We start from the raw sequence: 24,631 nt of genomic DNA, 5'->3' as shown, positions 1-24,631 counted from the left end.
TGTTGCGGCATCAACATTACCCTGGATATATTAGGGAATTATACACATCAGTGTTTTCATTAAAATGTTTTTTGCCAAGTAGTGACTCCTAAACAAAACTGAGATAATTTATGCAACAAAAATACAAGCGAGTGTGAAATTGCAACCCCGAATTTTGATACGGCAAAGAAATGGAAAGCGTTATTTCGTTAATTTGAACGTTACTTTGCAAAACATCGAAACGTGAGTCGAAGCGTTCGCTCTAAGGAACCAATCGACGTGACATACGAACGTATTCCTCGTCAGACGACCTTTTACAAAGCGACACATACGAAAGAATGTCTTTAATATCCGGAATGGGGTATCACTTTATCGATCGAAAGAGAACAAATGATAACAAGCGTGCTCAAAATACTTTGCCCAAGACGTGTGAATGCGTGTGCGTTCTATCGACCGACATAATTAACCTCGAAAGAAGTTGAGGTTTAACTATGGAAGCTTTGTATCCAAAAAAGCAGTATACGAAACGCTTAACGATAATTCTTAATGGTGTAAAATTTATAGAAAATTCATGTTGTACTGACAAAATATGCATTTAGGCAATGGACGAGTGCGGCGAGTGGTGTTGCGTAAATATGAATGGTTACTATGGTAACCATGAAAGATGAGAAAATACTTTCCGAAAGGAGAGTAAGAGATTAAAATTGTCATAGACGTATTACAACCAGTAAATTTGTAATATTAAATAAAGTAAATTTAATGAATTAATAAAATAATATTTGTATAATGCCGTATCTACAATACAAATATCAAATTCAAGTTATTTCTTTTTGAATGCTTGGAACGACTTTCTTACGCTAATGTGTTATAACAGTGACTTTTTGGAAAAATGAACCCACATTGTTAATATGTTTTATTTTGACGAGGAGCAACTTAAATCTGTTCATTGGCAAATTTCCAGTAAAATTACGTACCTGCGACATTCTCAGCATCAGTCTTTTTAATATTATTGTCGTAACGCAGTTTTTCATTTTTAAAAACTCACTATCCTGACGAAAACAAACCAAACTTGGGCGTAGTACAAAACGCATGTAAAATGAATGTTAAACAACTACCCTACAATGGCGTAGGCGTCTGTTCGTTGCAACGTTGTCACATGATAAAACTTCATTTATTACTAACCATATCGGTAATAGTAAATAGTAACATGACATTTTGTTAACCTACATCGAGTAAAAATTCTAATTCATCTATAATTTTTGAATGACAAAAACCAACCGTTGGCCATTTTGAAAATGGGACTAGTTCTAGAAGGGCGGTTTTTGTGGAGGTAATTTTTTTAAAATACCAATATCTCGAAAACGGTGTGCTTTATCAAATTATCTTTATATATATTTCATCTATTTTGTATTTATATATTTATCAAGAAATCATCATTCAATCATAATCTTCAAAAGCAAGTAATGAAACGGCACTAACCAAAATAGCGGAATTCAAATTTTCATATTTCAAAAACTGCTTAAGCTATTGAGAAACAACAATTGAGAGAATTAAACTTTAACATCCTACTCACTAATGAACGATATTGTACTAAGGCATATTTGGCTAGATATCATCAATTCTATAACAAAATTCCTTTTCGCATTGATGTGCAAATTTATAAATTTGGGGAAAAACGAATTAACAATATTAAGACATAGAAACCAATTATTTAAAAAATCGTTCTCATATAATACTCGTCATTATATGTTGACAATATTTTAATTTAATTCACTCATTTTTTACATTTAAAGAAAAATTAAAGAAATTTCTGTTGGAAGTTCAATAATTGATATATTTTAACGTTTCTCTTAGTTAGCGGGGGCAATTCACTTCTCTATAATACAAATTTTCATTTATTCATTAATTAATTGATTGATGGATTTATTGATCATACTTTTGCAACTCATGTTTTTTTATGTATTTTATGTGGTACGATAAAGAGAAAAACTGTATTATTATTAATATTATTATTAATTTCATAAAATTATTTAATTTTTTCAAATTTAGCAATTAAACCTGTCCAGCATTTAGTTTTCCAATAACATTTTAATAGTTTAATTCAAAAAACAGTTTTCATAAAAGATCCTAGGGAAATATAAATAAATAAAAAAAATGAAGGAAAACTACACCTGGCACCTCTCAGAATTACGTTACGGTTCACACCTCTCATTGTACAATCGAAGTTAGAAAACACCCTGTACTAAAGAAAAACATTTGCTTTTAAAATTTGCAAAGTTACCTGGTATCTGTCCAAGGCGATGGCGGTAATGGAAATGGTCGAAACGTAAGTGCTGGTGGCCTGCAAAATGCCGATGATTTTGCAAACGAAAAGGTTATTTCCCAACGGGAAATATTTCGTCAGGATTTCCATCAGGGTTAAAGGCATCGTGACGGTGCATAGCAACAGATCTGCCACCGCTAAATTGACTATAAACATATTCCTCGGTGTGCGCATCGCAGGTTTCCTCACGACGGAAATAATCTGCAAAATGAAAATAAATGCCCGAAATAAATCGATGTTTACCAGTGTTGCTTGCTTCCGCTTTTTTTAAAAGGAAAACATAAATTCTAATAACCGCGCGCTTCTTTTCCTAAAACAATTGTATTTTTGCTTCGAGCAACCTTAGTCATCTTACTATATGCTTATCAGAACAAAAATTGTTACTTCCAATTTTTAATATTTAAGAATATAATGCAAAAGTGTATATAAGAAAGTCATGGTATTGAACTTTAGAGAATTCATTCACTAAACACAAACATTCACAACTACATGTCATAATAAGGAAATACCAATTAATTACAGATTTTGATTTCAGACTTACGGGAACAAGCAAAGCAACATAGTGCCATAAAAGAAAACATTAAAAAATTACAACAAACCATGTCCAAACGCTTTCATATTTTAAAACTAAGATAGATAGAATATTTGATTTATTTTGGATCATCTGTATATCATTTATTAAATAATTATATAATTTGATATAATATGCCCCACTTTGGATAATTGAAAGTTAATGCCTATTGGAATTGTATTTTTTGTTCTAGTGGTCGCTGTGGAAAAATATATCAAAAGATAAGTAACATTCTTTTCTAACCTATTAAGGTACTAAACTGATACTTTCGTTCTAAATTCTTCCGGGTTTTACTCCGCGTCTGGTCTGGCTGGCTCCAAGTGGAGGTAGTCCTCTGCTGACAACGTTTCGGCAAGATCTCACTTGCCATTTTCAAGTCGGGTCGTTCTGCTTCTCGTCTGAACTCGTCGTTGTCGGCAGAGGACTACCCCCACTTGGAGGCAGCCAGACCAGACGCGGAGTAAAACCCGGAAGAATTTACAACTCACATATAAGACCCGCGGAAGCCTAAAACAAAGTCAAAAGTCAAAGCTTGAATATTTGTTGGAAGTGTATGGTAAATTGCTGGATTTAAAGAGTTATTTTTAGTTATAATTAAATAATAACGAGGTACTCTCAGGAAATTAGAATTTCTTGCAGAAAAGTTTATGAATGTCTGAGCTTAAAACATATTTTGTCTTATTTCTATGGATTTCATTAAAGCTACAATATATAAAGATTGAAGGTACTGGCACTATTCTAGAAAAATAAAGTCGACATGATACTCGGTAACTGAGATTTAATAGAATTCTAATCGCCTTTTTTTGAAGTCTGAAAACCCTTATTGCGTGGCTACAATTTCCCCATAGTGTAACTACATTATATATTTTAGAATGTAACAATATGAAACAGACGTTTCTTGGGACGTCCGTACTAAGTATGTTTTTCAACCTTCTAAGCACGTAAAGCATAAATGCTAATTTGTTACAAAAACATCGATATGAGCACTCCAATTATGATTATCGTCCAAGGCGACACCAAGGAGAGTGACGCTATCACCCTTAGTACATTCGTTGGAATTAGAAGTTTTTGTGTTTTATGATTATTTGTAAATTAATTGTTACACGAAAACCAAGACTGAGCCTTCAGCTCAACCCCATACGTTAGCTCATCTAATCTGATGGGACTAATGCTTAAGGGGAACTCGTTTATGTTAATAATGAAGAAAAGTGGCCCTAGGACAGACCCTTGAGGAACTCCATATTTTAGCAAAATAAATAAGAACTAAAAGTTCAGTTTTTCACGAAATTATATATGACCATTGTTTCGACAACACCGTGTCTTTATCAAATGTAATATTTACAAACTACCTGCTACTATATATACTGAAAAATGACCATAAAACCTTTGTTAATGTAGTTGTGAGAATTTAAGTTAAATAGAGGAAAGGTGTTTAAATCTAACTAATCGTAAATTTTTTGAATGTCTCATTTTGTTAATCTCTATGGCCTCCAATAAATTTAATTTTCTACTTTTTGTGACTGTATGTAAAATATCACAATCTACGTTAAAAATGTGAAATGTGAAATGAAAAACACATTTTTGACGACAATTTGGATATTTTTTTTGATATTTTACATACATACATTAGATTTAAACACTTTTTCTTTATTTAACTTAAATTCTCAAAACATTAACAAAGGTTTTATGGTCATTTTTCGGTATATATATAGTAGCAAGTGGTTTGTAAATATCACATTTGATAAAGACACGGTGTTGTCGAAACAATTGTCATGTAAAAATATATAATTTTCTTGAAAATCTGAACTTTTAGTTCTTATTTATTTTGATAAATGGATTTTCATCCAGTAAAAGCCACATCAGTTCAATCCATTTTGTAGATTTAAACTAGATGAATCATTGCGGTTTAGAAGAACGCAAAAAATAATAGTACATGATTGACACAATGAAACGCTTTAGAAATATCATAAAGGGGCAGTAACACATGATCGCCACCTTCTAGACCATTAACGATCTCTGACACTACCTTTCGAACTGCATGTGTTGTAAATTTTGCAGGCAGGAATCCCCACTGATCATCGCAAAAATTATATACTTAATAAATAATCTAATAATAATTCTTTTAGGATAATTTCGAATTTTTTTCTGAAAATAGGGACTATAGAAACAGGTCTGAAACTGATCTGGAAATGTGGCAGAAACGTTGGATATATGTAACAATAAAGGCACTAAAGTGTGCTTAGAATATTTTATTATCCTACTATTAATATTAAAAACGCCTTGACTTGTTGAGTTTTCTAAACAGGGTATTGATTATATTCATTACCATATCATTGTAATGAAAGGAAATTCAGAAAAATTTCCTGCGTAGATTGTATCATTAACTTCAAAGGAATGAGTCGAGGGCGAATCAAGAATTTTATCAATAATATTTTCAGCCACCCTAGTAAAGTAGAGGTTAAATTGCTCACAATCAAAGTTAAAATAGTTAGGTTTTTGAATAACAGTTTTTTATTTCATAATTTATTAATCTTCATTATTATTATTATATTTATTAATTGCTAAAAGTACCAAATGTCTGTTTTTTGGCAAGAGCAATTTCCTTTACTTGGTTGGTTTTAAGAGTCTTATAGATATCGCTAAAAGTAGGATCTTCTTTTTTGCGTCACATAAAATATTTACTGTCGTGTTTAGTGTTACTAATTCGCTTAAGAGGAAAATATTTATTAATATTATTAGAGAGTTGTTCTTGTTTATCGACGTTCTCATTTAAACGGTCTTGGTAATGTAAAGAAATGAATATACTTAATTATTATGCATAGAAAAGGTTTCAACTAGAGATTTATAATATACACTGAGTGTAGAATGAACTTACTTCTCAAGCGTCGCTGTTAATTCTTGCCAAAGTCGGAATATTCATTTTGTTGAAAACCCCGAGCAAATGGCAGTTTGTGCAGCAACGCTTTAACAAATGAATCCCATCGAATGCGGATAAGCTCTGATGTGGGGCCACAAGATTGTTTCCGCAACCTTAACTCCCTAAATTCTCGATGCTTTCGTTCCCCGAATATATCACTTGAGATGAACAATTTAAAATATGGTAAATTCGGACAGAATGCAGACCATTCGTTAACCAAAGTGAGGCAACCCGTAAAAAGTACATTGAACTGGTTGATTCTACTTTCATTTCGAAGAAAAAGACCCGATCTGTCGCTGTAAAACTTTTACGCCATCGCGAGCTTCCTGCTATTGAAACAACAACTTTGCGTGTGCTTATCCCTTGTTTGAAATACTTTAAATTTAGAAATACAACGCCAGTTACAATTGGAAGCGACTTCAAATAAATCCGATGCAAAATTTTTGTGTTCGTAAATGTAAAAACGTAGAAAATAAGAGCACCGAGTGTCCAAAACCGGAGATGCTGTTTGCCGATGTTATGTATGGCGCGTAACCACTGCCAGCCCAGGAAAATATTTTATATCCGAGAGAAATTGGAATTTCGTGGCTGGATTTTCGAAGCGCTTTCGCGAATCCGAATTTCGATTTTGTCCTTTAAAGGGGAACGCGAAAAGTTAACGCAAATGCACAAAAATTGGCCTACACGAAAGATATAATAGACTAAGCAACAATCCTAATCGTTCCAGAATCTTTTTCGGGAAAAACAGTCATCAGAAAATGAGTAGAACAAAATCCCAGAAATGGCGCTCAGATATGCCACTAATGCCGAGACTAAGAAAGCTTTAGAAATTCCTTAGAAAACAAGTTTCAAGAGTTACTAGGGGATTTATGAACAATTTTTATACTTAGCGCAAATAGTGCATTCAAAGGACATTTTCTATAATCTAGGGATATGTTTCACTAGCACTCCTAAAATTGGAGAGCACAATTAGGTGTTACAGTAGTTGGTTTTCGTGTGTGCGACATAATAAATCTTGATCTATGCTTGAAATATTGATTAGTGAAAGTTATTATGTCATATAAGAGTAATACACAACAATTAAGCTTTTTCAAATGAGTCGCTGAGGTTGGCTGATAATATTCTTCCAAAGATAACCATAATGGAGGCAGAAAAAAGCCTCAGAGCACATTCTTCGATGTCACCTTTACTTCATCTAAGAGAGATACAGCATTTACCATTATGAATGATTGATTGCTGCTTTTTTAACAACGTTATCCTGTCGTTATCAAGAAGGGACATTGCCTTTAGCAATTAAAGAAATTCTTGGACTTTACCTTTACTTCACGCATTCATATTCACTGAAATCTGCAAAAATTGTCATGCACGAAATATGATATACCAGATAACAACAGCAAATATAGAAGAAAAAGGTCAAAAAAATTCTCTCTATCCACAATCAAGTGACACGCAGTGATCCGCGATCCATGACATGACCTCAGAATCAGTTTTGGAATCTCACAACGCAACTAAGCGTGATAAGGAAAAAGAATAAAGTAAAGACGTAGCGGGAAACAACCAAAGCTATATGCCATCCTCCGTAAATCCTCCTCAATAGACCTAATTGGATCAGAATCAATTTTGGAGTTGCTTTACCTTTACTTCATCTAACAGAGATAATACGTTTTCAAATACGCATGATTGGTTACTGCATTCTCAAAGGTATTTGATAACGAAAGATCATTTCTACTTGAGCCTTATCTGACACAAATACTGGTGTCTACCATTATGTAGGGTTATTATTATTATCAATTTATAAAAAAGTGGTCTTTTTTTGTATGACGGCAAGATAAAATTAGAAGCTTTATACGTGTTCCAATTTTCAGGACAAAAATGAGGTAAAACGCGTTCGCCACACCCGCAGAGTTTGCAACAGTCAAACGCCATATTTTTGCACGTTAATTTAACTCTTCGGTTGATTGGACGCGTTCCATTTAAAAAGGTGCGAAAGCATCAAAAACTGTAAAATTTATTGTAGGTTTTTAGTTTTGCCATTGAATATGTATGACTTTTTGTTTATCATTGGCACCGAATATTTTACAATTTATTGTGCATTGTATAGCATTATCCGGCTGTTGGGTTTGGATAACTGGAGGAAAATGCAGTGCAGATGCAGTGCAGTGTGGTCGTATAAAAACCTGTATTTTGTGCCACACTAAAAAAGTAATGACAATAGGTTTTCCATAAAGGCTGGCCAGTTTTTCAATGGGATTTATGGGTTATTTTTGCAAAATTAAATTTACAGCGTCGGTTAAATGGAATAAAACTTGCAACAGAGTTGGACTAAGAAATATTTTGAAAAAACTAACGCATTTCATTTTAGTATTTCGTTGCCAGTAAGATTATTCCAATTTTACAAAAAAAAGTTACACAATTCGCTTTCAACTATTACTACAAAAATTGAAATTTCATGTATTTTTGGAAAACATGTGGTAGTCACATGTTTATTGTTACTAGTTTTCTAGAAATAAAAACAATTAAAAGTTGAAGCTTTAACTTAAATTTTAAAAAAGAAACATATGATTAATAAAATTCATTTACCTTTACTAACCAATATAAACTCATCATCACGCTGCCTATCCACTTAATGGATGTTGGCGACCACACGCTGAAATTGGTCTCTATCTCTTGCCGCGTTGACAAGTTCCCCAATTGTTTTTAGACCTGTCCATTGTCTAATGTTCCTTGCCCATGACATCTGTTTCCTTCCTATTCCTCTCTTGCCATCCATTTTACCCTCTAATATGAGTTGTAACAGCTGATACCTATCATGTCTAAAAATGTGTCCGAGGTAGGCCGTCTTCCTGCGTTTTACGGCTGTAAGTAGTTCTCTGTTCTTATGAACTCTTCTTAGTACTTCGTCGTTAGTTACTCTGTCCGTCCACGGGACTCTCAGAAGACGTCGGTAGGTCCACATTTCGAAGGCTTCCACTCTGTTGATCATTTTTGCATTCACAGTCCATGCCTCCACTCCGTACAAAAGTACCGACCAAACATAGCATTTTGCATATCGGATTCGAAGAGACAGGTGCAGGTCTCGATTTCTAAGGATTTTTTCATATCTCATGAATGCCGCACGTGCCATCTCTGTTCTGCACCTAATCTCTTTTTCCGAGTTCCATCCTGCATGCAGCCAACATCCTAAGTATCCGGAGTATAAATTATAAAGCAATGGAGACAAGACGCATCCCTGTCTAACTCCTCTCCGGATATCAATATCTTCAGTAATAATGTTTTGTATGGTAATATTAGCTGTTTGACCCCAGTACAATCTCTCGATACACCTTATGTCCTTGTCGTCGACGTCGGTTTTTCTCAAAATCTGCATGAGTTTTGAATGCTGTACACGATCGAAAGCTTTTTCATAGTCGACGAAACATAGAAATATGTCCTTATTAACATCTAGACAGTTTTGTATTAAGACTTGGAGTCCGAAAAGCGCCTCACGTGTTCCCATACCTGATTTGAATCCAAACTGGCTAGGGCCGATAATTTACTCGCATCTGTGCTGTATTCTCCTGTGTATTATTTTGAGGAAAATTTTTAAGGAGTGGTTCATCAGACTTATGAGTCTATGATCTTTGCACTTTCGGGCGTTGCTTTTCTTGGGTAGGGGTATAAAAGTTGATCTTAACCAGCTTCGGGGAAAGTGTCCTGTATTGTAGATATAATTGAATTTTTTGAATTTTGAGCAATACGTCGATATTGTCGTCATCTATCAGTTTCAAAACCTCCCCTGGTATACCATCTGGTCCTGTAGCCTTATGATCTTTTGCTTCCATAACCACTTTCTTTATTTCTTCCCTCTTTCCCTCCTCCCAATATAAACTAACCAAACCAAAATAACCAAACCAAATAAACCCAACCAAAACCAAAATAAAATAAATTTATTCGGGTAACCTTATTGAGTTATGCTCTTATTCTATTTAATCGACCCTGTGGTTTATTCAAAAATTACCCATACTACCCATTGATAAAGTGGCCACCTTGTACATAAAGGATGGCAAAAAATGTAAATCTCTCTTTATCACAATGTATATTTTTATCCTTCTATCTGCAGCCTTAATAATATCAAAAATGAACCTTCCAATATCCAAATGTATTGCTAAGAGTAAAACGTTTAAGTAATCCCATACCAATTTTTCTCTAATTTTTTAAATTGCACAAAATCATTTAAAGTACACAATCAAAGTCAAATAATAAAAATATTGAAAAGGTTTTTGTGTAAATCAAATGATCACACAAAGTTTTAAATGATTATAAGCGAATGTAAGGGATAAAATTTTCCTGAAACTTTTGGAGATATATCCAAATACCAAAAAATTGCAAGCCACAACATAAAGTCTTTTCAGGCAAAAAAATCAAAAATGGATTGAAAATTGAGAGAAAATCTCAAGAGTAAAATGAATTCTCACATTGGTGGGTAAAGTATGACATATTTAAATAGGACGTTCTTCTATAGAAAAGGTGTATTTTTCCAAAGACATCAGATACCATATAAAGATTAATAAAACGATAAATAATAAAATGTAATTATATGAATTTTTGGTTAGTTTCTATCAATAACTATTTGGAAAAAGCCCAATAAACTATTAATAACATAAAATTGTGCTTAGTTAAGTGCATTTTGAAAACATCGCCCTCATCACCAGTCAAATCAAAATGTGAGTAGAGTAGAAATCTACTACACGATAACATTTTCGAAAACACAAACAAATTGACGTAGACATAAGTTTTATTACTTACGACAAGTGTGTTTCCCAAGGCTCCCATCACAATAAGGAAACAATACATGACTATGAGAGTTGTATACGCCGGCTCATCAATGGCTTGGTTCGTTAGATATCTGTCGTAAAGTTTCGGATCTACTTCGTTGCTTCTATTTAGTACTTCGTTAAGCGTATTGTTGTCGATCCTGTGCACTTCTTCGCCCATTTTTGCTCGGTTCTTTAACAAATGCGAGAAAATATAATAAAACATCCAAAGTAGATAATTGTCAGAGGTCTGCCACGTCTGGGCGCTTGTTTTGATGCATCGTGCCAATCACACCTGAAACAGAGGGAAATAGTAGAAACTAGGAACTAGTCTAATATAAAATTTAATAAAAAAGGAAATTAATATTCCATTTTTTAGTACACCTACAGCTTTTTAATACGCTTATAGACTGGAGGCATTAAAAGGAACAAGTTGCAACATTTCTATTTCTTTGCCTGTTATTAATTTGTATAAATTTCTAATCTCGCCATGTGTTGACAATTTGAATGTTATGGCAGAGCGCTGTATGGTTTGTAATTATATAATAGCTCTAACTTCTAATAATAGGTTAATCGACCATCTGGTAACCATCGATTATGATATTAGGACAGCCGTATCCTTTGTCTCAAGGATGTCAGCGTTATGCCATTAGCAAATGAACTGATAATTATATAGTATATATAATATATATAGCACATTGCTAAAAACGATCTTTAGATTTTCTGCAATAAACAAAGACAGTGTTTCAATCAATTATTCAATCCTTAGAATTAAGTATTTTGCAACCTCTTAAAGACAGGTTCCTAACGAAATCCTAAACGTTTTAAATAGAACTTGGAAATAGTAGAAACGAACTGTCCCAAGTGCCTCGTAAGAATAAATTCTTAAGCAACCCAAATGGAGTATGGAAAATAAATGGTAAAATAAAAGAAGTTTTAAGAGGGTTGACCGCAGTCTATTCCAAGTTGTAGATTTACATTTATCCGCTGCCATTTATATCCATTGCGGCGAAAATAGCAAATATAAAACAAAATTCGCAAAAGGACAAATGCGCCCTTAATACTATATGCAACTTCGTTGTTTAGATAGACCGTGGGCGAATTCCAATTCTCGTTTCTTTTAATAAATTGGTACTTGACAGAGACGGGATATCTTCTCTCGATTATTACATCATCATCCAATTAAAAGAACTGATTGAGAAATGGTATCAAAAGGACGAGGAAATCTATAAGGAAGCGATTGATTGTCACTGAAATTATTTCTTTGCCGCAGCATGCTGGCTTTACATAACTTAAAAATAACATTAAAAATACACACAAAAAATTCTTTATAGACAATTGATGAAATTCAAACCATTTTATATCGAATATGCTTACTTTCATTTAATTTACAATTAGCTTGACAAAAGGCACATTTTAGTTTCGACAGTTTTGGTTAGTTTTTAAATAGTCTGAAAATATTTTTGAAAAGTATGGGAAATTTTTAAAACGGAAAATATAGTAAATTATCATTAGCCGAAAAGCTGCAAATAACAAAAGATACTTTTTCGTGTCTCTCGTTTTTAATTGTTTACTTTGTCTGTGACAATCTTGGACTGATTCCAAAATGTTTCAATAATTTTTTCGTAGCAAATCAGTGACAAGTGGATATAGCAAATAAGAGGTTAGCGGCAAAATTTTTCCGGCCTGACATAGATGCAGCTCCAGTATCACGATAAAACTTTGTATTCTTTTAAATATTTAAATATATATCTTAGTAAGCTGCAATAAAAAATTGAAGTCTTGCGTCAAACAGTTTTTTATTGACAGCATTTTAAACAAGACTTGTCCGAGAAAATGTCGCAAATAATGCAAATTGAGTATAGAGCAGTCATAAAGTTTTTGACAAAAGAATGGTTAGCACCTAAAATCAGTAAAGAAAGGCTAGATGGTGTGTACGACCAAAGTTCTTCGTATTCTGTAGTGAAAGAATGGTATTGTGTGATCGACGTTTAAAGGTCACGGAAATCTCAGAAATTACTAAGCTTTCTGATACAAGTGCTCATCGAATCCCGCATGATCATTTAGGTATGCATAAGGTTAGTGCAAGATGGGTTCCTAAAAACCTTTCGGCTATTCAAAAACAACGCCGTGTCGGGTGTGCGCGGTCTTTTTTGGAACTCCGTGGGTCGGAACCGAAGCCTGTGATAGAAATTATTGTGACGGGAGATGAAACTATGGTTCTCTATTATGACCCTCTATCGAAAAAAGAATCAATGGAGTGGCGTCGTAAGGGTGAAGCACCTCCAAGAAAATTCAGAGTTTGCCCGTCAACAAAAAAGGTGATGGTCACGATCTTTTGGGATTGTGAAGGAATTCTTTTGATAGATTTTAAATATTACGCAACATTATTACATAAATTGTGAGACTGCATACGTGTAAAACGTCGGGGAAAACTGACCAGAGGCGTGCGTCTTTTGCACCTGTCCATACTGCTGGTGTTGCACAAGTTACCATTTTAGAGTGTGGGTTCCAAAACATAGATCATCATCTCTATAGTCCAGATATGGCCCCCAGCACCTATTGTTTGTTTGGATATTTAAAAAAGGACTTACATGGAAGGCGAAGTTGAGTTAAAAGAGGCTGTTTTAGCTCATTTTGCAGACAAAGGGATTGAGTTGTTAATAAAGAGATGTAATAAGTGTATTGAAGTTAAAAAATTGTTACTTTACTTTGTTTCCTTCATATTCCGGCCGGGAAATTTTGGCGCTGCCCTCTTATATATCGCCCAGTATCTAGGTCCATAACTTGTATTAAGAAATTTTGTTTTAATTTAACTCAATTCAATCAGAGTTAATAAAACGACAATAATCAATAAAATACGACTTTGAAATTCATAATAATGATAATAATAATATCTATTTTTCCGAAGACCACTACAAAATTGTATAGGAATAGTCAAAATGCTTCATAGGAACAATATACATAGACATATAAAAAAGCAAAAAATTCGACTATAAAATGTTTTGGATACCAAAAATATATGTAGTCGTTTTTTAAATAGAAAAGGTTCAACTAACTTAAAATTCGATAAATTGTTAAAGTCATACAATGACATTTCAAAAATGAATAGAGTCGCTAGTGTGAGATAACTTGGAAATATGCGCAATACTCCTTAATATATGTTTTTGAGCCAAAAATACTTTATCGGCAGTTACAGATGCTCTCCACAAATTGATCCCATAACGTAATCGGGACTCCACCTTCGTATAGTATAAATTAAGCAACTGTTGCCTTGTTAGAATCTCACGAAGATTTATAAAGACATAATTTACACTATTTAGAGTTGAAACCAGAGTATCACAATGAGACTTCAAGTATAAACATTCATCCAAACTCATTTCTAGAAACATCCCAGTATCCCTACTCGCGATAGTGTCATTGCCTAAACAGATATTAAAATTATCACATTGGTTCTGATAATTATGATGAGATTAATTTTCCCAAACCATGTCATCAATCTATCGAGTACCCCACAGCACTTCTCTGAGAGGAGCCAAGGAAAGATCATCCGCATATAAATCCGCATAAAATTTTCAATATATAATTTACATATAATATGAAAAGTATTGCCTAAGTAGACCGAAAACTGAACCTTGAGGGACATCTATCTCGATGCGTTGACTAGCTGAATTTACACTTTCCATTCTCTTACCGTTATAAAACTTCAGGGATACAAATTGAGAACGATTTCCTAAAAAACTACTGATCCAGTCTAGAGGCGTACCCCTTATACCCAAAGCGTGCCCCCCAAGTTCTTTAAAATCAACACAGTCAAACGCCCGACTTAGGTCGTAAAAAAATCCAACCGGGCACCCAATGTCCTCGATAAAAGAAATTATCCTACGGAAATACGAACAAGCAGCAGTTGAAGTGCTTGTATATTTTCTGAAACCATGTTGGTTATCTATAAAAATATGATATGAAAAATATTAACCTCTATCTGAAAGCATACTCAAACACTTCAGAAAAACTATTTGAAATTGTTACCGGCCGATAGTTCTTCTGTTTAGACACGATGGGAATGTCCCACTTTGAAAAGATAGATTCATCAAGAATGTTAGCAGACCTATTATCAAACTCAGTACTGTTTTTAATAAAAAAGTTGGTATCCCATCCTCCATAAAAGTTAATATATTAACGTCATTAACGTCCCTAATAAAACTCAGACCAATACTTTTTTTATTGAACTAACAATATTTTTTGAAGCATCTATAAAACGCTATTAAATACAGATGCCGCAATATTAGGCTCATTCTCGATTTTATTACTCTGCTTATTCATTAAATTAAAATTCTCAACACTGGACCGTGAATCATTCGACAACTCCGAAATCACCCTCAAAGCAGCAATATAAGGATCAACAGAATACCAAATTTGCCGCTGATAGAAAGCTTTTTAGTTTCAGAAAGAATTTTTTTATGTTTCTTCCGGGACTCTGTTCAATAGTGAATTGCACTGCTTAAAAAGAAGCTGATTTTTTAGATGATCACTAGACGCTTTAATTTCATTATTAATTCATTTTTAATTTTTGGATGACGCACTAACGTACAACCTTTTTTCCGGAAAATGAAAACTAAAATTATACGAAAAGGCATCGAAGGACAGGTCATTTAGAAATACTTCAAGTTCTATGAAAACTGACACATAATTGTCAAAAACACTACGTAAAGAATGGCGTTGTGAAGTAATTGGTCATCCTAAAAGGATAGAAAATTGTTTTCCCAACTCTACTACCCATATTGCTTACTATTGAGAGGGCAATAAAAATCATAATCTATTTTTTTAACAACAAAAATATACGAAACGAGACATTATATAAGAAATACGGCGACATACTTAAGAAACTATTCCATAAACTTTCAAATCGAACAAATAACCAGTCAATATCTTGGGGTTTATCATCGAGTGCTCAAAACTTTTCGAAGTTCCAACTATTGGTGAAGTTCAATTAAGCTGGTCCCAGCGGTCGACGCACAATCACAAACTGTCGAATAGTTTGCATCTTGTGGGCCTGCAAAATCCGGACGAAATATTTCACCTCAGCAGAAGCAACTCTTGGAAAACCGCTTGCCTTATTCGTTAGCACTAGAAATTCATTAGCACCGTTCAGTGCAGCAAGTGAGACTAAATCGAAAACAAATCTAAAAACTGCATAAACGGAAAATCCTTTTAGCTGCATTCATAAAACGGTTTCATGGCGTCGTTAAAACCACAAATTCGTGCATTTTACGACAGTATATTTTTATGTGTACGACATCAAATCGCTCAACCGAAAATTCTAGAAATATGTAACCGAACTCTTGTCCAGACGCAGTTTAGGTTTATACGTGTAAAGATAATTCGATTTTTTTAACAAAAATTATCTCAATTAGAGTTAATAGCTTTACCTAATCGTTCTCCTAGTGCTAAAAATGTTTCCACGTTCCTCACGCGCTATTCCGATTGTGCGTACGTATTTATTTAGGTAAACTGTGGCCGACTTACTGTAAATATTAGTTCCCAGATTCGTGGGATTATTGCTAAAATAACATGTGTTTTATTTGAAGTTAAACGGTTAGGTTATTTCAGTGCTCGATTAATGTAAATGACTCGTCATATTTTATTGTCTCTACTGATTACTCAAACGTAAAACTACGCGCCTGCGTTGTACTTGTGTACCTTTTCCCAATTCATGGTAAATTGTTTCCATTTTTGTTGGCTCTTCCTGGTGATATATTGGAAGCATTTTTTCATGAGAATTTAGGACAATTGTACAGGTTCAGTGAATTGAGCTTTAAGAGTTTCCTCCCTTTCTAAATAAAATACATCACGCATCTCATATCACTACAATTTTTAAGTCTTTCCCAATTGAGCTCAAATCTTCAGTTTTAATTTTGGCATTAGTTTTGGTTAGTTTTTAATTTATCAGATAGATTTAATGAACCTTTTTCCCTTGGGTTCCTGTTTCTTCCTTCCCTTCCGACATGCAAGGCAAAATGTTTCACTTTCTTTTTAGACTCTTCTATTGTAAATCGCAACACACTTTCTTTTCGTCAAAACTGTCTTCCAGGAAGAATAATTCTTCAGCCCCGATGAATTGAACTTCTGCTACTCTTAATCTTTTGCACAGCAATCCCTCGCCTAGCCCAAGCCTACATGTGACAATGGCCGTGAGATGACTACTTCCTATCGAAACGCCATCAGGCTTCGTAGTCTCTCGAACGATTTGGAATCTGGTAAAAACTAATTCAGTTGTAAAGAACTCCGGAGATTTGGTACGTAAGATTATGTCCTTCAGGTAAGCATTGATGTGGAAAGTTTATAAAGGAGTTGTTAGGCATTGTAGAGCTTCTTAGGTGGTCTGTGCATAATTCTTGCTTTTAAATGAAAGATAAATTTTACTCACAAGATGGATAGGTTTCCCTCTCTTCGCGGTGGTAGGTTTGAAATTGAAACTTCGTCATCTGGAGTGGATATACAGTCAGATTCCTTTCTCAACCATCTTAATTCTTTGCGTCAGCTGAGAAAGAGAAGAACGGCTGTCCATCCTTCCTAGTAGGGATAATAGTTTTATCAACAGCTCTGTGTCCCAAAAAAGATAATTCAAATAGCATAAAAATACAGTCTTAAGACTTCATTGAAGTTCGGGACGATATTAAGGACAAGAACAAAGCGGTAAACACAGACTCAAGAGAAAGAGTGCATCTACCAAATACCCCGTGAATGTGCAGAGTGGAAGAAACAAAAAGACCTTTAAACATTAGAATTGAAGATCATGGGAAACACAACATAAAATGGTTCAAAACTCGGGTTCTTCAAGGGGAACCGCATTTTAAGAAGAAGAAGAAATTTCTATTAATCTGACATAAAGCTAACTAATCTTGACAGCTAGTGAAACATCTGGCCGAAAGATAAAGATAAGGTCTTAGTATTTGTATAGTATTATTATTAGTATATCTCTTAAACCTCGAGGTCCCTGTCTCTAGAAAAATTAGAATTACCCTTCTTAGTGTTTTAGTGTGTTTAGATCTTGGTAGGCCGTTTGTTGTAGAATGACAGAAGGAAAACTGCTTATGTGAAATGTTTTATATAACCGCACTATGATTTAGAAGTCAGACGATTTATTTATATTTATTTCTCAGATGCTCAAGTCTAATTCTACTGCAAGACGCCTCACCGGAAGTTCTAATTCAGCGTATTGCGTGTATTAGTCACATACATACATACATACATAATACAAGGTGACCTGCACTTTGGACCCCACATGCTTGTACCTTCAGGAATATAAAAATGTTCTCTCCCGTATAAAGGCATTCGTTGTTTATGGGTTTTAGTACATTAGTTCTAAGTACAAAATAAACGAAAAAAATACGAATTTTTGAATTAAAACAGTCTATGACTTCTTTATTCTGCATTCCTTAAAATTCACTTCCAACACTATATGTCGTCAAGAAGTGGGGCCATGTGAGCAACAAATAAGATCTAAAACGTGTAACAAAAAATATTCATTTTGGGCGAGTTTCACATGGTAATAGAAGACTCCAGGAGGAACCGGCCGTGCAAAATATTGAGTTTCCTCCTAACTCGTAAAAATGTATTTTCATACTTCCCGGAAAACGAAAGATGGGGTGACGTGCCTTTAAGACAACCGAACCGTCCGAATGGAAATATCTCTTATATAATGTCTCGCCAACATATCGAAAATAACCCGCGACGACTGTGCACTTTTTGAAATACAATAACGTTATGCCGTTTTCCTGCTCGAAGACAGCTACGCAATTTAGATGAGCTTTGTTTCCGTACCATTTCGAGCAAAAATGTGAGCCAAACCGGGAAATTCTATTTAAGAAATCTAATTTTAAAAAGAGCCATTATTTCCTACTTGTTAGACGGTTTGTATTCTATGCGGAGAAGCTCGAATTTATTAGCAAGCTGATGGGATTTTTTTTAAATCTGATGTTTGGAGGAAATATTTGCTTTTAACTTCATTTCAAGATTTGCAGCTTGGGTGTTTATCAATAATAATAATAACTTTGTTTTACTGTACAATAGCAAAAGGGGAAGTTAAAGCTTAGTTTCTTATCTTAACCTATAATATCCTAATCAAATATAATCTACTATTGTGGTTCCCTGATAAGGTAGATAAGTTTCATAATAAAATACCACTTAGAATATAAAATATAATATAAGGGCAGACCCAGAGACCTATTAAACTGTTTGAAATTTTTTATAGCAGTTGTATTCGAAGTAACTAAATAATCCTGTATATTGGGCCGTTCTCTACAAGGGTTCTAATATTTAATCGTTTTTATACAACCGTTACTGTAACCAAACCCAAGTCCCTAGCATTGTTGAAGATATATCTGCAACTACTAACATTTGTTAAGCTTTAATTCCAAGCAATATTTTACAGTAGCACAAACCAAGAGCCTTAAATCCTGGTTTAGTTTATTTATTTATTTTATATTATTTATTATTATCATATTATTTATTTATCTAAAGTTTGTTCTGACAAATATGTATGGATATTGAGTCGATGTGAACAAATAAATAACCTTTTTGTTAAATAGACCTAACCTTGCTGGAAGGTTTGAAAGCAAGGCCACCCCAAGTTTTAACTCGGTGCATATTAATTACTACGTGACAATAATTTACAGGAGTTGCTATACACAAAACTTATCTTTAAAATCTTTGGTATTTTTAAGGTTTTAAAAAATGGGGTTTGGTCGTCATTACTAAACACAGCCTCTTTATAAGGCCATAAGGTCAAAATTGAGAAGTAAGTGACTGTAAAATATTTATTTAACTTTCGTTAAATATTGGCAAAAGTCGAATCAATTTTAATAATAATGAAATATCCCCCATTTTTTATATAATTTAATAGTTTTATTCTAAATGAGTAAGTTGACAAGATCTCTCTTCTTTACAGCATACCCTTAATTTTTCTACGGTTGACTGTTTTAAATAAATACTTTTTTCCCAGTAAAACTTTTTGACTTCAAGTTAAAAATTTACTTAACACATAAGATCCAAGACAGAATAAGTTAGTTCTAAAAATTATCCAATTATCCATTATCCAACATTTCTTTCCTTTACACCATATACTTAGTTTTTCTACGGTTTACTGTTTAAAACAATTACTTTTTACAGAAAAACTGTTTATCTTGAGATTAAAAATTTACTTACGGACAGAGCATTGCGGGTATTTGTAAAAATTCTGAAACCAAACAAACCTAGAAGACGTTAGGAGAGCAAAAAAAAAACGAAATTTTAATTTGAAAGTTGAAAGTTTTAAATAATGTAATCTCCAGTCACTACCCTCTTTTTCATTCAATTTGGTCATAGGCTGTTACACCACCTATCTATCGAGCGATAAGAAAAACGAAAAATTATGTTTTTGCTAAACTAATCAAGACTTATTTTGGGGACCTATTTTTAAATTCATATTAATTACGCATTCTACAATTATATTCTTAATTTAGGACACCACTAGAGAATGAATTTTCAAGCACGTTTCTTGGAAACAGTTTTTGTTATTATTTTTACGGAAAATTTTGAGCGAATAGCAACAACATCGCGAACAAAAATTTTAATTAAAATTTAAGAGGGAAAGTTATTGTTGTTTTATCAGAAAAATATGCTGAGCGTTATTTGATTGCGTAAACAACAGAGGCGGTTTATTTTTCTCATGAATTTTCATTTCGTTGCCAATAGCTCTGAGCTATTACGATTTGATTTGCTTCTTGATCGAACTGCTTCATAAATTTCTATTTTTCTTATAAGAAATGTGTAATATTGGTCAATATTAATTGATAATTTTGGCATTTTCTGCAAAATTATGATGTAATGTTGTTGAATGTCCATTTGGCCCAAATAGTTCCACAAATAGCCAGTAATCTCACTACAGCTCTATAGCGGTTGCACAGCTGAACATAACAAACAGCTCGGGCACTTTATCCACATCCTTTACGTTTGAAGGATTCGTGTAACGGTAAGAAGTCAGGGACATATTTAATTTAAATCTATAGAGTCATGTCATAATTGACTATGTTATAGAAACTTGAATCCAAGCAGATCATTGAAGTCGCTTTTCAAAAACACTACCGGAATCTTCCACTCTTACTGCGTTTTATAAAAGTGGAGTGCTGCCCTCAGTAGTCAGTTAGTTGAAAAGGGAAACCGGTTTCCCGCATATATGGACAATTGATTAATATAAACAGAGACGTTAAATAAATTAAAAAATTATAAAAGAATTTTTAAATTTTATGTGTATTATTTTAATTTCACCGTGAGGTATCTCGAATACGGACAATTTTTGATGATTTAGAAAAGTAACGATATAAATGATATTGAGAATATATTTGTTTTATATTCTAATAAAATTCAATTGTAAACTAAGAACCATGCCACAAAGAGAAGTGTCAAACTAACCAATGTTTGTAAAGAAAAAACATAGTAGCATATAAAAAGCAAAGAAATAATTAACTGATTTTTGTTAATACATTTAAAATTGCTGTGTGTTGTACTATTTATTTATTGTTATTGAGTCTAATTTGCTAGCGAAATTCAAAAGTTTTTCAGTTTCTTTGAAACAAAAAAAGAGCAGCGCCAAAATTTCCCGGCCTGAATATGAAAGAAACAAAGTAAAATAACATTTTTTTATTATTTTTCAATATAATCCCCCTTAATTGAATAAACTTATTACTCTTCATTAACAACTCAATCCCTTTGTCTGCAAAATGAGCTAAAACAGCCTCTTTTAACTCAACTTCGTCGTTAAACCGCCGTCCACGTAAGTCCTTCTTCAAATATCCATACAAATAATAGGTGCTGGGGGCCATATCTGGATTATAGGGAGGATGATCTATCTGTTGGAACCCACACTCTAAAATGGCAGCTTGTGCAACACCAGCAGTATGGACAGATGCATTATCGTTCAAGAGACGCACGTCTTTGGTCAGTTTTCCTCGACGTTTTACACGTATGCTGTTTCGCAATTTATGTAATAATGTTGTTTACCATTGACAGTGGTATTAGTTTCTTTCAAATCTATCAAAAGAATTCCTTCCCAATCCCAAAAGATAGTGGCCATCACCTTTTTTTGTTGACGGGCATACTCTGAATTTTCTTGGAGGTACGACGCCACTCCATTGATTCTTTTTTCAATAGAGGATCATAATACTTTCTATCATAGGCTTCGGTTCCGACCCACCGAGTTCCAAAAAAGACCGCGCGCACTCGACATGGCGTTGTTTTTGAATAGGCGAAAGGTTTTCAGGAACCCACCTTGCACTAACCTTATGCATACCTAAATGATGATGCAGGATTCGACGAACACTTGTATCAAAAAGCTTAGCAATTTCTGAGATTTCCTTGACCTTTAAACGTCGATCACTCCATACCACCTCTTCCACAATCGCAACAATATCTTCCGTTATGACCTCCACTGGTGAACCAGTTCTTGAATCATCTTCAAGGGACTCCTGCCCCATTCGAAAACGTTTTGCCCATTCTTTCACTACAGAATTCGAAGGAGAACTGGCCGTACACACCATCTAGCCTTTTTTTAATAATTTTAGGTGCTAACCCTTCTTTTGTCAAAAACTTTATGACTGCTCTATACTCAATTTGCGTTATTTGCGACATTTTTTCGGACACGTCTTGTTTAAAATGCTGTCAACAAAAAACTATTTGACGCAAGACTTCATTTTTTTTTTCGCAGCCTACTAAAATATATATTTAAAAGAAGACAAAGTTTTATCGTGATACTGGAGCTGCATCTATGTCAGGCCGGGAAATTTTGGCGCTAACCTCGTAATGCACAAACACAGAAATAGGATAGGTATTAGGTATAGATTACAAACGACAAAAATTTATAGTTGTTCCTTCTTTCCGTGCTTTTCATGTATATTTTAATATTTGTATTGGCTGATGTAAGTGTATATCCTGATATTTTTCACGCTGTTTACACAGATGAAAGGAAAATAAAGATACATTCTCATTATTATCCTTAATGAAACTTGTAAAGAAGCTTCAAAAGTAAACTAACGTTATATTTTTAAAAGTTATCATTCACGCCTTCTCCTCAAAGCGAAGCTAAGGAAACGCAATTTTTTTTGTCAGTAGAGCGCCAGAGCTGTGAATTAGGTACAGGAATTTCAACTAGTTCGCCATTCATGAATGCATGTTTATGTTGAAGCCCTGAATGATTTATTAGACTCGACAATTTATGTCAATGGTGCTGAAACGGTGTGCCGTTTAAATCAAGAACGCGCATTCCTATATTCACCTTCTCGCGAATTCCTTCTTGACATCTGTTTTGCTTTAACTTTACTAATTGCGTTTACGTTTAAGGCAAAGGAAGACGCGCTCTTAAATCACAGGTAAAAATAAAAAGCACTTTCGCTGTTTACCTCGAATCGTATTTTTAGCTGATCCGTTTCCGTAGGTATACGATTGCTTCGGGGTGGTCGATCTCGCCTCGATGATTTGAAACCATTTAGCATAAAAATCGCAATTTTTCCAATCGCTCCCGCGTGTATTTTCAAACGGAATCGTTTCCGCGTGAGAAAATTCGCGGCGTCTCGGGCGTTTAAATATGTTCCGAATCAAATTGTTAAGCGGGAGTCTCACGGGCGGCGCGCAGGGCCTAATTGAACTGAGGTGGCTTTTACTAGATGAAAATCCATTTATCAAAATAAATAAGAACTATAAGTTCAGATTTTCACGAAATTATATATTATGACATGACAGTAGCAGTGCAATTTTTTTAACGATTAACATTCAAATCTATTGCTTAACGATCAATTAGATTTAAATACCTCTGTTTTATTAATTAATTAAGGTTTTATGGTCATTTTTCGGTATATATAGTAGCAAGTAGTTTATAAATATTACATATGATAAAGACACGGTGTTGTCGAAACAATTGTCATGTAAAAATATATAATTTCGTGAAAATCTGAACTTTTAGTTCTTATTTATTCAGGGTCTAATTTCTACTTCCTGAGTTGAAAAAAATCAGAATATCCGAAATTCGATGTATTTCTTTTTTTTTTTTCAAAGGAACTTCCACAAGTTACTGTAATGCTTTTTACAAAACTTCTAGATTCCACCTGCGTCGGTTTTAGGTTAGTCGAAATTGCTGACGTTTCGCCAATCATCCTGTGGGCTTCTTCAGAGCTTGACTGAAACTGAGGATGATTGGCGAAACGTCAGCAATTTCGACTAAGCAAAAATCGGCGCAGGAGGAATCCAGAAGTTTTGTAAAATGTATTTCATTTATATTGAGAATATAAATACAAATACAAGTAAATTACCTACCTGTACATTTCAATTTTAAATTTTTTTCTTTTAATCGCTATCATTTAAAAGAGTAAAACTGTGGTTACTTTGTGAATGCTATTACTGGCCTCTGTACTCGGATGCGTAAGTATGTGATGCCATAGATGCCAAGATTCCTTTGGTTTTGTTATTGTTATATTCTTGTCCAAACTATACTGAATTGGCGTAAAATCAGCGGCATACGGCATTTTGTTTTAAAATTATTCTTTAGACAGCAAATAATATTGAATATTGTTGGTTTGGTCGAGATTTGAGTGGTTGGTCATCGGTACGCGTTGTAGGCAACTACTAAAGCGGTTTGCATAACGGGAGGAGTTTCATTTCGCTCTCTAAATGCCTTAACTGTCTTGACGTTAACATTTGGTTTAGTAATAATTACATCCAAACCGCAATGTGGAAGTTACGCGACCTACGATTATCGACTGACGGTATCAACCGTTAAGAGGCTCTGTTGTCCGGTTCCATTTATATTTTCCTCCTCTAGAATATCCAATTATACACCGAGCGAGCTTGCGGAAAGTGTCATTTTCAGAGATATTATCCACCGCTTAAATTTTGTTTACAAAATATTTTCTTTTTCCTTTTCTTCTTTGTTAAATATTTCTTTTCTTCCAGAAAATGTTAATTAAATGATTAAAAAAATAATAGAATCTAAAAACTAATAGTCCTAGAAAAAGTATACT

At 33.9% G+C, this 24,631-nt stretch overlaps 1 protein-coding gene across 2 annotated transcripts in view; it reads right to left on the bottom strand.

Annotated features, from left to right (window-relative positions):
* LOC132703893 (neuropeptide F receptor) overlaps window positions 1–24,631 on the bottom strand; it is a 107,677-nt gene that overhangs the window by 48,859 nt on the left and 34,187 nt on the right. For both annotated transcript variants that reach the window (XM_060673409.1, XM_060673410.1), the window contains exons 2-3: window positions 10,576–10,878; window positions 2,261–2,503 (exon numbers count right to left, since the gene is read on the bottom strand). In XM_060673409.1, coding sequence (XP_060529392.1) covers window positions 2,261–2,503; window positions 10,576–10,809 — 477 coding nt within the window. In that variant the 5' untranslated portion in view covers window positions 10,810–10,878. The remainder of the gene's footprint in view (window positions 1–2,260; window positions 2,504–10,575; window positions 10,879–24,631) is intronic.

This window comes from Cylas formicarius, unplaced genomic scaffold (genome assembly GCF_029955315.1).
Source record: "Cylas formicarius isolate icCylForm1 unplaced genomic scaffold, icCylForm1.1 PGA_scaffold_6__28_contigs__length_40554024, whole genome shotgun sequence".
Lineage (NCBI taxonomy): Eukaryota > Metazoa > Arthropoda > Insecta > Coleoptera > Brentidae > Cylas > Cylas formicarius.
This window is presented reverse-complemented; position numbering and strand designations above follow the sequence as displayed.